This window comes from Rhinopithecus roxellana, chromosome 14, assembly GCF_007565055.1.
Source record: "Rhinopithecus roxellana isolate Shanxi Qingling chromosome 14, ASM756505v1, whole genome shotgun sequence".
NCBI lineage: Eukaryota > Metazoa > Chordata > Mammalia > Primates > Cercopithecidae > Rhinopithecus > Rhinopithecus roxellana.
Genome location: NC_044562.1, coordinates 19407700 through 19421869, shown reverse-complemented (window position 1 = coordinate 19421869; position 14170 = coordinate 19407700). Strand labels below are relative to the sequence as shown.

Here is a 14170-nt window from a genome sequence, read left to right as displayed (position 1 = left end):
TGTATTGACACATTACTAAGTGCCCCAAAAACACATACATATTATGTGTCAAAATTTTAAAAACAAAGGGGTAACTACTATGCAGAGTGCAAAGCAAACATTTTATTAGAATATTTAATTTGATTAAACTATGTAATACTAATTTACACTTTTTTAAAGTATTTAAATTTTTATCCCAGAGTCAGTAATGGCTAGAAAAAAAAAGTATTTAAATATTTAAACCACAATTCACTTTTGTTTTAAACATAATTTCACTGTATTGAATGCTAAGAAAAAGTTTCCCTTTAAAGTCCCAATAGTAAGACTTACAAATTACTGAGGACAACTCACAAAAAATCACGCATTAGGTATCAAAAAGTATTTTGAAATAAAAAAAAACTGAACAAACAACAGCTGAATGTGCTGAGAAAATGACTGATAGCTTCCACTAAAGGAAGACTTGTGTGTCCAACAGAGGACTGGTGTGAGTCATTCAGACAATAAACCAGCTCCTGCTTATTTAACATTTTAAACAACAGGAAAAAAAAAAGAAATTTTACCTTTACTACTTCTATCTCCTCCAAAACTTACCACAAAAACCTTTGTATGTAGTACCAGAAAGGGAAGCACTGTCATAAAAAATAACATCTAAAAGCACTTTTATTTTCATTTTCAGTTCATTCATAAATATTTTTGTATACTTTTTTCACATCATCACCTATTCAGGGATCAACAATCATTCAACATAATCTGTTAAATCTAATTCCTTGATCTCCCATTTAAGAACTTCAATAATCTCAGCCCAATTCCTGTGATTTCAAACATATGGACCCTCTACTCCAGAGAGCTCATTCACCTTAATATTAGATCCTCACCACACTTACACCCCATTCTTCTCTACCTTCCTCCAATCGGGGCTAGTTTAAGCCCCTCTCTCTTCTTGGTCTTCCTCAGTAACTTCAACCCAGAACTGAACATCTCTAAACTTCCAAGTACCCACTGTATAGAACTCAATCTTGTACTCAATAACAAATACGCACAATGTTAGATGTTGTGTGCTGTTGTCACAAGTTTGAACTCATCTACAACAAAGTACATTTCAAGATACGGAATCTCCTTTTATAAATCTCTTCTTTCTCAGCACCCTCTAAGAGGGCAGATCTTGTATGGAACCAGATACGCACTCACATTAGCTGCTGATGAATATTTGTTTTTGTTTTTTGAGACAGGTTCTCACTCTGTGGCCCAGACTGGAGTGCAGTGGCATGATCTTGACTCACTGCAGCCTCAACCTCCTGGGTTCAAGCGATCCTCCTGCCTCAGCCTCCCAAGTAGCTGGGGCTACAGGCATGTACCACCACATCAGGCTAATTTTCTTTTATTTTTAGTAGAGACAATGTCTTGCTGTGTTGCCTAGGTTGTTCCTAAACTCCTGAGCTCAAATCATCCTCCTGCCTCAGCCTCCCTAGGGGCTGGAATTACAGGCATGAGCAACAGCGCCTGGCGGAGTATTTGTTAATGAAGGTGCTTCAACAATTTATTTAGTATAGCCACAAATCATGCCCTAATTCATGTTTCTTAATTTACATTCTAATATCAGATTTTCTAAATGCAGAAAAATCTACATTTAGAATATTTACAGAATATTTATCTAGGCTAAATACTATACTCCTATATATAGTTTTAGACAAATAAGCTGTGATGGAATAAGTTAAATATCAACTATATGAAACATAACGGAACTTGGAAGACAAGGAATGTTTCAGGTTCCTTTTATATTCTACCAAGCACAACTGTGGCACACAGTAAGCATTTGATAAATATGTATTGATAAATAAATCATCATCTACTAATAAACATAATCTCCAAATGCTAAATTCGGGGTAACCAACTAAATAAACTATTCTAGGGCCTTAACAATTCCTTAAGTAGCTGATTTTAATGAGCCTAATTTTGAAAAATTTATATTCTACACTCAGCTGCCAACCCCTGAAAAATGAAAACAAGCAAGTAAATTATGGCAAATGATGCTAATATTATTTCACAACACAGTTTCTCAATGTGTCACACCAAAACACACTATCACGTACACCTACCATGTACAATGCATTATGTTGGAAGCCTTGTGCCAGACACTGTGAAGATAAAAGAATGAGATCTCTACCTTGAAGAGGCCAAAAATGCAGTTCAGAAGTTAAGATGTAAACAACTAATTATATAAGACAGAATGTGAAAGCCATCCTGAAATATGTTACAGAAGGGGAATAGAAGAGTAAGGAGTAAAAATTTTAAAGGAGTCACTAGAAGAAAGTTAAATGTGTGTGTATATATAGTTGTAAGAGATACAGGCCAGGTGCCGTGGCTCACGCCTGTAATTCCAACACTTTGAGGGGGCCGAGGCAGGTGAATTGCCTGAGATCAGGAGTTCAAGACCAGTATGTAATCCCAGCTACTCAGGAAGTTGAGGCGGGGAATTGCTTGAACCAAGGAGGTGGTGGAGTTTGCAGTGAGCTGAGATGGCGCCACTGCACTCCAGCCTGGGTGACAAAGCAAAACTCTGCCCCCAAAAATAAAACTAATAATAATAATAATAATAAACAGATACAAGATGTGGGAAGGGTATCAATTCAAGTAGACAAAAAACTAAAGCAAAAATGCTAAAAAGTTGCTGGGTGTGTTCAGAGAGGAAGAAACAGTTCAATCTGATTGCAGCCAAGGATGCAAAACAAACAGAATTATGAAACACTGGGGTCCTAGAAGTTGACAGCATTTGCATATATTTCCTATTTACAAGGCTACTAGAGGCACTTGGTTCTTGAGAATCAAAAAAGTAGGGGACCTTCATATGATCTCTATGAACCTGCTCTCTACACAGAGCTAGCTTAAATTACAACTGAAAAGAGAATTTCAAGAGATGGGCTACTGTGAAAACTCACTTTAGGTTTCCAGGGCATCACACGTTTACCAGTACAAAAACTTTAAATTAAGTTAATCTGACCTTAAGAAGACAGCACAAGGTACATCTATTTATTCAGAGCACTGCCCACGGGCAGAATGAGTAGGAGTTTTGAAGTCAGGGTAGAACTCATTGGTTATGACAGCCAACAAGTTGATTAAAATACACACTGAAATGCTGTAACTTCAAGTCTTGAAGGCTTGTTGATGGACACTTAGGCTTATAAATTAGCCTTCAAAAATCTATATATAGGTAATAACACCATATTTATAGAAATATGTACATGCTCTCTAAAAAGAAACAAACAGAATAAACTAGGATGATGTATACTATTATAAATTGGAAACACTATCAGTTAGCACTGTATTAAAACATATCAGTCAGGCGCAGTGGCTCACTCTTGTAATCCCAGCACTTTGGGAGACCAAGGTGGGTGTATCACGTGAGGTCAGGAGTCCAAGACCAGCCTGGCCAACATGGTGAAACCTGTTTCTACCAAAAATACAAAAAATTAGCTGGGTGTGGTGGCAAGCGCCTGTACCCCAGCTCTGGGGAGGCTGAGGCAGGAGGATTGCTTGAACCCAGGAGGTGGAGTTTACAAGTGAGCCAAGATTGCGCCACTGCACTCCAACCTGGACAACAGAGGGAGACTCAATCTCAAAAAAAAAAACTTATTTAGGTCCTCAATGTACTTTAAACTATCAACTATTATATGCACATAACGTACAATTGAAGAATAACAAAATGGCTTGCCCTAATTCCTTTTAAAATGTATGATTTAAAGTAACTTGCAGTCTCCAAATATATACTAAAAGTCTCAATCATTTTAGCATTAACAATACAAAATATGAATCAAAATTTAAAAAACAGGACATTAAGCCATTATGAAATATTTCCACTTAAAGTATCTTATTTTATTTTCACAAGACTTATTCTATCAACAAACACTTAATCCCTATTATGGACCAGGTACTGTGCTAGATGCAAAAACAAAAAGGGACACTGCTTGGGATTAGTGTCCTTGTAAAAGTTTAAAAAAGAAGGGTGGAGGCTAAGGACTTTAAAGAATTCATAATCAACTAAGGAATACTATTGTATACTTTAAAAAAAAAAAAAAAAAAAAAAAAAACCTTGTTTTTGAGACAGGGTCTCACTGTCTCCCAGGCTGGAGTGCAGTGGCACAATTCAAGCTCACCACAGCTTCGATCTCCCAGGCTCAAGCAATCCTCTCACCTCAGCCTCCCAGGTAGCTGAGACTACAGGCATGTGCCACCATGCCCAGCTAATTTTTAATTTTTAGTAGCGACAAGGTCTCTAATAAGTTGCTCAGGCTAGTCTCAAACTCCTGGGCTCAAGCGATCCTCCTCCTCAGCCTCCCAAAGTTCTGGAATTACAGGCATGAGTCACTGGGTCTGGTCAAATGTTTCAAGTAGGATACCTATGCATATAACAGAGGTTATGTTCGAGTTAAAAGTTTTAACAAATGAGGCAATGGCCGACAGTACTGTAAACAAATGGAGAAAGGGCCTTGTATTCCAATTCATCTATGGAGCCTAATCTAAATACAGAATGTCTAGCATATAAATGACAATTGACTCTAGGTTAGGTGGTAATAATCAGATTTTTCAGATTAGGCACTTGAAGCTCACAAAGTACTAAATTAAATTATTTGCCCAAGGTTACAAAGACGGGAAGTGCACAGCCAGGACTGGAACCTAAGTCTTGCCTTCAAATCAGAAAATCACTTGAACAGTGCTATTAAGGAAAACACAGAGTAGCAGGTATTTTTCTGGACCACCTGGATGACCTTTTAAATCAAGCATAACCATGATAGCCGGGTATGGTGGCGCCTGTCTGTGATCCCAGTACTTGGGAGGCTGCAGCAGGAGAATCGCTTGAACCCGGAAGGTGGAGGTTGCAGTGAGTCGAGATTACGCCACTGCACTCCAGCCTGGGCGACAAGAGTGAGACTCCGTCTCAACAAACAAACAAACAAGCATAACCATGAAACTGACTGCTGCCAATAGCTTCTGCACTCTCAAGAAAAAAGCATGTAAGCCTGAATAATGAGTTAAGTTCCTTTTTCTTCTATCCAATGATTTAATGAAATCACTGAAATCACAAGAAACAACCAAAATCTAAAAGGCCTCAGAGAAAAATGACTGAACAGACTTATTTCAGTCTAGGAAACCTCTTTTTGCCAACAACCTAAAATTACCAGTAAGTTAGGATATTAAAGAACTACATTTTTTAAAAATCCAAGACATTAGCTGAGTTAAATTTTACCTTTAAAAAAAAAAGGGGGGACAGGTATAGCATCAGTATACTTATCTATTTATTACAAATAACAGCAAGCATCCATTATGCATAGAGAAACCCAGCAGAGAGGTAGAGAACAGCTGCTTTGAGGTTATGTCTTCAAGTCTGCAACTGCAACACAGCTGCTGAAATGATACACAAGTACCAAAAGAAAATACACAAGTAAAGCTTACATTACACTACACGACACTACACTACACGTTAAGAATTACCAAGCACTGGCCGGGTGCGGTGGCTCACGCCTGTTATCCCAGCATTTTGGGAGGCTGAGGCGGAGGGATCACAAGATCAGGAGATCGAGACCATCCTGGCTAACACAGTGAAACCCCATATCTACTAAAAATATAAAAAAATTAGCAGGGCATGGTGGCGGGCACCTGTAGTCCCAGCTACTTGGGAGGCTGAGGTAGGAGAATGGCGTGAACCCGGAAAGCGGAGCTTGCAGTGAGCTGAGATTGCGCCACTGCACTCCAGCCTGAGCGACAGAGCGAGACTCTGTCTCAAAAAAAAAAATTACCAAGCACTAAGATTATATACAACAATCTAAAAATTATATTTATTCTGTAATGTCCACCAGATTTTTACTCTTCCACCCTATTTGGCTTGGACTCCCCTCAGGCTTGGGCCTTATTAACTAAAGCTTGGCCTATGAAAAAAGTGGCACAGAATAAGCCACTGGCTTAACACTAAACCATGGCAGTGACAGTTGATATCCATCCAGGCACTCTAATGGCACATTAGTCAGGGGAGATGTGAAGAGGCCATGATCACTGAACCAACCAACAGAAAGCATTCTGAAGAATCTGCCGGGGTCAAAGAACCCTTCCAAGCAGGTTGGAGTGCAGTGGTGTGATGATAACTATTAACTTCAAATCTCTGGGTTCAAGCAATCCTTCCGCTCCAGCCTCCAGAGTTGCCTAGAACTACTGACGCATGCCACCGTGCCCTGCTAATTTTTTCTTTTTTGGGGAGACAGTCTCACTATGTTGCCTGGGCTACAACTCCTAGCCTCAAGCGATCCTCCCACCTCCCGCCTCCCAAATCCCCATCTCCAGTGCGACCTCACCCAGACCAATCAGGTTTATGAGCATACCTTCACACATACCACACTGATATGAAATCATCCTTGCCCTCAGGAAGCCTATAATCCAATCAGGGAAACAAAAGCAACACATGTCAACAAATACAATATTGTAATGCAAAAATGAAGCAAGTACAGATAATCAGAAATATAAAGATCACAGGTAGAAACTTGTTTGAGGAAGTTAAATCTTCATTAAATCTGAAGGGATGAATTTTAAGTTGTTCCTTACGTCCTTTATCTTCTATGTTTTTCTGTACATAGTGGGTGCTTGCTTGATTTAAAAGAGGAAAAAGTCCATGTCAAACAGGCAATTGCAAGGAGAATTTCAGTGAAGATAAAAAAACCAAGTAGGTTGCTGTTTTGACTTGAGTCCATCAAATAGCAAACAAAAAATAAAGGAGCAACTGGTATCACATTTGCTGAAAAAGATCCCTACCCATCCACTTAAAAGGAGGGAAAGTTCCGTAGGTTCCATAGAACACAGTGACCAAGATTCAGAAGCATTATTCCCTAATTGTAATCTCCTATATTAAGTCATGAGTCACAAACCAGAAAAGGTACAAATTTTGTCAATAAAAAACGTAAACAAATTTGAAGTTTCTTTAAACAGATAAACAAGTTTATTAGGTAGAATGATGGCAAACAAGTATCTGGCATGCTAATGTCAAAAAAAGAAGGTAACTTTAAAAAGACAAAAATTAGACCCAAATTCTACTACCAATTAAGCAGCAATTTCAAATTATAAAGTTCTACAACTTTGTACCTTCAACCTACTTTACATTAAATCTCCCCTGCCCCACGGACCACCACCACTAATGAGAAGCTGTATCTTTTAAAAATGAACTCAAAACAGCTAACATAATTTTCTAAAATTAATTTATTTAGCATGTTGTTTTTTTTTTTTCCACAGTCATTACATCTGCTGGGTTTCACAACCACCCAGTGAGGCAAAATAGAGATTACCCACTCCCATTTTACAGATAAAATAAATGAAGGCCAGATAGGTTAAGTGACTAGCTCAAGGTCACAAAGCTACTAATTGGTAGCATGTGAATTTCCAAGCCAGTGATGTTTTCTTTGCTAAGATGACAACCCTAAAATAAAGCAGGATATTAAAACCTTGTCTAGATAACATAAATACAATAATCTTAAAAGTTACACTGGGGCCAGTGCAGTGGCTCTCGCCTGTAATCCCAGCACTTTGGGAGACTAAGGCAGGCGGATCACCCGAGGTGGCCAATACGGTGAAACTCTGTCTCTACTAAAAACGCAAAAATTAGCTGGGCGTGGTGGCGCGTGCCTGTAATCCCAGCTACTCAGGAGGCTGAGGCAGGAGAATCACTTGAACCGTGAGGCAGAGGTTGCAGTGAGCCTAGACTGCACCACTGCACTCCAGCCTGGGTGACAGAGCGAGACTCTGTCTTTAAAAAAAAAAAAAGTTACAATGGGAAAGCAATCATACATGGAATAATACATTACTACAAATTTGCTTTGCCAGGTGAAAGTACTGATTTCACCGTGATCTACCTAGCATCGCATTCGTTTTTTAAATGTAACTACTATAGTTTAGCACCCTCTGGAACTCTAACTGCCAAAACTGTTCTCAAACTTTTTGAAAGTAAATGAAAAAAAAAAAAAAGAAAAAAAAGCCTGTTCATAGACACAAACTAAGTAGTATAAATGTCAGCTAAACAGACTTAAAAACTGCTCACACTCCTGAAAAACTGGGGATTTAATGGAAACAATAATTACAGTTTTCCAATTCTTATGGATATTGGCACATTCATAGAAAAGGCAGACGTGTACAAAGCCCACAAACCCCAAACATGTTATGTACTCTTAAGCTTAAAATAAATGAAAAAAAAAAACTCCCTCAATCTCACAAAGATAGTCACAGTAGTTCAACATTTCTGGGGCTGAACACACAGGAGGAAGTGTCAAAAGAAAGAATTAGAAATTTTGTATACTTTAAAACTTACACTTAATATTGATCACTTTCCATGCGCTAAATATGAAAATCAGCCTCAATAAAATCCTCGACAATTTATTGTCTCTAAACCTCTGCTAACTCCATTCCTCAACCCCCCCGGGGTGTAAATGCGACACACACAGGCCTCATATACAGGCCTCTTGCCTTTTTTTCTAACACAACTAGGACCTTTGTTCTGAGCGTCGGTTTTTTACCCCACTCAATAGCTCTTTCAACTTTCTACCCCGTATTTTTTGTTTGGTTTTTAAAGAGGAGACTCTGAGCCTCAACTTGCCAGGTCTTTAAAAAATGAAATGCCAAAAATATCTAATGAGACTCTCGAGAGGAATAGAAAGTTAAACACATCACTAAAGGGCCTACAAAACGGAGTAAAGCCCGGAGATCGGGTGATCTGGCAGCCCAGACAAGATCGAGGACCGCGACTAGGAAGGAAGATAGCAGGAGAGCAGTTAGACGTCCACTTAGAACGGATTCACTGCGCTATTAACCGTACCCGCCCCCCCCCCCCCCCGCCCCCCCGCACCGGCCCAACCTTTACACACAGACACATTCCCTCCCCCAATTAACTAACGAAGCAATTAAACTATGCCCACCACCAGACTCGATGCTTAGACTAAACCTCCCCCAGACAAAGTAAAACAGCATTATCAAAAAAACAAACAGATCTGTCTTAAGGGTTTGGAAGCTGCCCCTTCCGTTCTCTCCTCACCACGTAAGGTAACCAATTCCCTCCTGTCCCCCACCAGCAGTTCAAACGTGTGATTTCCCCCCGATTTACATGTGCTTTTATGTTTTTCCGCATTTTTCCGTCTAAGAAATTAAGGATTTCTTATTCTGAGGAAGGTAAAGACGCCGAGGAAGACAGGATTTGAGGTTTTACTACCTTCGTTATTCGAACTCCCCTCCAACTTGTTCCTGTACTAGAAAACCCCCTCACTATGGAGAAGGAAGGAGAGGGGCTGCCCTGATGGACAAACGTTGTAATAGGTTTTATGTAATCCACATATAAATAAATTAATCGCCTGACTCGCTCTGAATGCTAATACGATTGGGGTGACAATTGGCCCACCTCCCTCCCCCAAGTCTTAGTTAAACCCACCTACCACCAATTTCCATTCTGATCTATTTAAAAGGATACTCTATTCCTCTCAGTCAAGTTTCTTGGCTTCTTTAGGCCTCCCTGCATGCCCCCCTCGTCATCATCCTCCCTCAGCCTCAACTTCCCAGGGCTTAAAAAACTGCCCCGCGCAGACCCCGTCTCCGGGCTTGCCCTCCCTCAACCGTCCCTCGCCGTCCCCCTGGGCAGGAAACCCCTTACTGCGGTCTAAAGTCACTCCGGCCTCTCCCTCCTCTGACCCTCGCTTCCCACAACTGTTGTCACTCGAGCTGCTCCCTAGTTTCCATTTCCGGGCCGTCCACGGTCCCGGAGCCTCCCCTTTCCCGATTTCCGGGCCCCTCGTCCCATTTCCGGGGAACCCTTGCCGTCTTCACACCCCCCACCTGCACTTCCGGCCCCCCACTTTCTCTCTTCCCAGACACCCTCCAAGCTCCAAAGCCCACTTCCGGCCCCTCTCGACCCCCACCGAGCTCCCCAACACCCGCAAGCCTTACCCCGGTTCTCTGAAGGGCCCTTCTCATTGCGGGGAGCCGGAGGAGGGACCCAGCGACCCCTACCTCCCGCCAGGCCCCGGTCCCTCCGGCCGCGGCGGCCCTCGAGCGTCTCTCCCGTCCACCCCCGGTCCGGTCCTTCCGCGGCTCCGCTGCCGCCGGCGCCGGGAGCAGGCCAAGCGGGGGCCGAATCGCGGCGATGACACAACCGGGCTTCCTGGGACTTTCTGTTCCAGCTCCTCCTCCCGCCCCCCCAACCCCTCAGCTGGCCCCCTCCCCCCAGGCTTGCCCCCGCCGCCCGAAGCTGCGCCCCAATTACCTAGTTAGGCCCCAAAGTCTCCGGTCCGGACTCGGTGGCGCGGCAGTAACTTCCACTAGCTCCCCCCACCCCCCCCAGCGGCGGCGGCAGCGGCGGCTCCGGGTTCCTTCAATTATCAGCTGAGCCGCAGCACCGCGCTCGGCGTGCGCCTCCGCCCGTGCCGCCTCCCTCCCCACCCGCTCTGACACGCTCGGGGAACTACTTTGCCCTCGGGATCTGGATGACGGGCTCGTCCGCGGGACCGGCCCCGCTGCCTACTGGCGGCCCATCACATCGCCCCTCCCTCCCCCGCCGCCCGGCTCGACTCTCCCAGCAGCCTCCGATCTCCGCCCGATCCCTTCGAGGGACCAGGAAGGGGACTGTGGCGCTCCGCTTGGTATCCCTCCGCCGGGGTCACCCCTCCCCTCCGTGGTAGCAGGAACTAATTCCTCTTCGGGTCACCCGGGACCTGGAGCTGGAAATTTCACGGATCAGGGTTCCCTGAGACCCTTGGAGAAGGGGAGAATCGCCTCAGGTTAGAAATCCTTCTGCCAGCTCATAAGCGTGGTTCAATTTAAACTAGGGTTTTGGCCCCTTGACCCGACCAAGCCCCGCCCCTTCCTGGTTGTCTTAGCGACGGCGGTGGCGTCCCAAGATGGCGTCGTGGCTGCCGGAGACTCTGTTTGAAACTGTAGGACAAGGCCCGCCGCCGAGCAAAGACTATTACCAGTTACTGGTCACCCGGACTCAGGCAAGTGCGAGCCACGGTTTATCCTCTCTCCTAACTCCCTCCCTGGCCCGGTTGGGGCCCGGGACCCAAGCTGTGCTAGGCCGAGAGCAGCCTTAGCCCGCCGGAAGCGCCCGGTCCCGGCTCCGCGCCGGGAGATTTTCCTCGTCACCTCGGCCTTCTCGGTCCGGCGGCCCGCGTGTCCCTGCTCTCCCCGAGCCCGGCTAGTCCCTGGCAAGCCTTCTCTGCATCCCCGCGGTGCCGCGCTCTCCTTTCCCGCCACCCCGGCTTCCTACCCATAGAGTTCCCCCCGCGCGAAGAGGAAAACGGGCGTCCCAGGCTTGCGTGCGGCCTCACCTCAGCGTGAGGAGGGAAAGAAAGACTCAGCCAAGTGTCCCAAGGAGGAGCCGGCTAGGGAGGGGAAAAGAAGATTGCCTCTTTTCCAGGATAGGAATTAATCATGGAGAATTTTATAAATCTCTTTATGGCCTTTACTCGTGCCATGGCCACATCAAAACTTAGTTATTTCTAGTAGCAATTGACGATTGGGAGCCCTTCTCTTACCTTTTTGAGTCCCTTCTATCCCATTGAAAGTGTGCGGGTGGTGGTACAAAAATGTTTCAGCTGCTCTGCGCTTCAGCCCCACCCATAATGACATCTGCTCCACAACAATAAGACCGAGGATTATATTATCTCCAAAGTAACCATCGGCCTATTTTTATGCCTACTTTGGTGATTGAAGGTGGGCTTTTGGATGATTTACTGTGACCATGAAATTCTCAACTTGAGCGCGGCCTCCATTGGGAAGACGTTTCTAATACTGGCTGAGCTTACGCCTGTCACTGAGTTATTCATGCACCCTGCGCTTTCAATAGATACTATTCCTATAAAATGAAATTTAGAAGTTTGCATATATTTGTTTTGGTGTGCATATTGATCATTCCCTCGGTTTTTCCAGGAGCCCTTAAACAAAATAGGTAATGAGTTAATTTGTTTATATTTTTAAAAGCATCTTTAAAATATAAATGTTAATATATTTTTTAATTTAAGATTTACAAATATTACAAATGTAATATCAGAATGTCCAAAAAAATTTTTTTTAAAAAACAGTACTGCTCCTTGAGGAGCAGGGCTAATTCCTAGGCAGTGGGCCCAGAGTCAGCCTCAAATTTTTAATTAAACTGTTTTTAGGGGTTTTTGCTCATTTGGTGATTTATGAAATACTGAAAGTCATCCTTTTTTGTACTTTTTTTTTTGAGACCGAGTCTCATTCTGTCGCCAGGCCTGAGTGCAGTGGCGCGATCTCAGCTCACTGCGATCTTGTTTCACCATGTTGGCCAGGATGGTCTCGATCTCTTGACCTCGTGATCCGCCTGCCTCGGCCTCCCACAGTGCTGGGATTACAGGCATGAGCCACCGCTCCGGCCTCGTTCATTTTTTAAACGGATTATTCATTTTTCCATTGGCTTTAAGATTTGTTTGTTTGTTTATCGAGAGGGAGTCTCCCTCTGTTGCCCTGGCTGGAGTGCAGTGGCGCAAACTCAACTCACTGCAACCTCCGCCTCCTGGGTTCAAGCGATTCTCCTGCCTCAGCCTCCCTAGTAGCTGGGATTACAGGCGTGTGCCACCACACCCAGCTAATTTTTGTGTTTTTAGTAGAGACGGGGTTTCGCCCCGTTGGCCAGGCTGGTCTCAAACTCCTGACCTCCAGTGATCCACCCGCCTCGGCCTCCCAAAGTACTGGGATTACAGGCGCCGACCACCACGCCTGTCCAATTTTGTGTGTGTGTTTTTAGTAGAGACGGGGTTTTGCCATGTTGGCCAGGCTGGTCTCCAACTACTGACATCAGGTGATCCAGCAGCCTCGGCCTCACAAAGTGCTGGGATTATAGACTTGAGCCACCACGCCTGGCCAGCTTTAAGATTTATGATCCTGACATTTCTTCACCTCCTAACATGAGTGGTCAAAAATATAATCTATTCTAATCTTACGTGATTTTCTATTTTCATCTACCTCAAGTAAGTTAGAATGTTTTAATTTTTACCCTACAGCCTTTAAAACTTTGTCTTTTTTAGCATTTTCTTTCCTTTGAGGATCTGGTATTTTACAAGCATGCTTCATTTCTCTCATTTGTAAGCCTCAACAGGCTGAATGTGTTTACCTTTTTATTTTAGTAAATTATCCTTAGGAGTGCTCCTGGCATTCGGCTTCCTAAAGAATACTTCTGTTGTTGACGTTCTTCAGACTTTGCCCTCAAGTCTAACTTAGGCGCATGCCTTCCTCTAACTACTCTTTTTTTTTCTTTTTTTTTTTTTTTTTGAGACGGAATCGTGCTCTGTCGCCCAGGCTGGAGTGCAGTGGTGCAATCTTGGCTCACTGCAAGCTCCACCTCCTGGGTTCACGCCATTCTCCTACCTCAGCCTCCCAAGTAGCTGGGACTAAAGGCGCCCGCCACCACGCCTGGCTAATTTTTTGTATTTTTGAGATGGGGTTTCACTGTGTTAGCCAGGATGGTCTCGATCTCCTGACCTCATGATCCGCCCGCCTCGGCCTCCCAAAGTGCTGGGATTACAGGCGTGAGCCACCACGCCCGGCCCTAACTCCTCTTTTTAAGAAATCTTTCCCACCATCCCTTCAGTGTTCTTAATTTTTCTTTTTCTTTCTTTCTTTTTATTTTTGCAGGTGAAAAAATCCCCTTTATCTCAGGTTCTGTCAGTTACATATATATAAAATCCTAAATTCTGATCCATTTTCTTTTTTAAGCATGCTGAATAAATCCACTATACTTCTACCAGTGAGAGTTAATCTCCAAGCTAATTAATTCACCCTCTTTTTAAAGTAAAATTTGTTGTAAAAAATGGCATGCCAAAAAAATATACTTTTCAGTCAACTGCCTTGAGAATATGCTATTTTCTAACCACAAGACAATTTTTCTGAGTCTCAGCACAGGAAACCAAACATCCAGTAAGAGGTGGCCTGACATAAATAAGTACTAAAAGACTAGCATTAAAATGTGTTTTATAAGATAGATTTTTTTTTCTGGAATGACTTTCTAAAATTATTTCTTGTACATTTCCTCCTCTTTCTCCTGTCTTTATTTTTTTAATGTTGTATATTATCCAAATTATGCCCCAGATTTAGATGAATCTTTCTTTCGGGCTGATTCTGCTTTTTAGTCTCTTTTTCACTGCATCTTTTTCGTTGGCCT

General features: G+C 43.4%; 2 protein-coding genes across 4 annotated transcripts in view; one reads left to right on the top strand and one right to left on the bottom strand.

Moving 5' to 3' along the window:
- The window catches only part of TRIP12 (thyroid hormone receptor interactor 12), a 155760-nt gene extending 145372 nt beyond the window's left edge, over positions 1-10388 (bottom strand). The window contains exon 1 of the mRNA XM_030917083.1: positions 10256-10388. The gene's annotated coding sequence lies outside the window, so the exon portion shown is untranslated. The remainder of the gene's footprint in view (positions 1-10255) is intronic.
- Positions 10389-10695: 307 nt separating this feature from the next.
- The window catches only part of FBXO36 (F-box protein 36), a 97770-nt gene continuing 94295 nt past the window's right edge, over positions 10696-14170 (top strand). For 2 of the 3 annotated variants that reach the window (XM_030917081.1, XM_010370762.2), the window contains exon 1: positions 10697-10985. In XM_030917081.1, coding sequence (XP_030772941.1) covers positions 10890-10985 — 96 coding nt within the window. In that variant the 5' untranslated portion in view covers positions 10697-10889. Of the gene's footprint in view, positions 10986-14170 lie in introns of all 3 variants that reach the window. The other variant, XM_030917080.1, reaches the window with a different exon arrangement.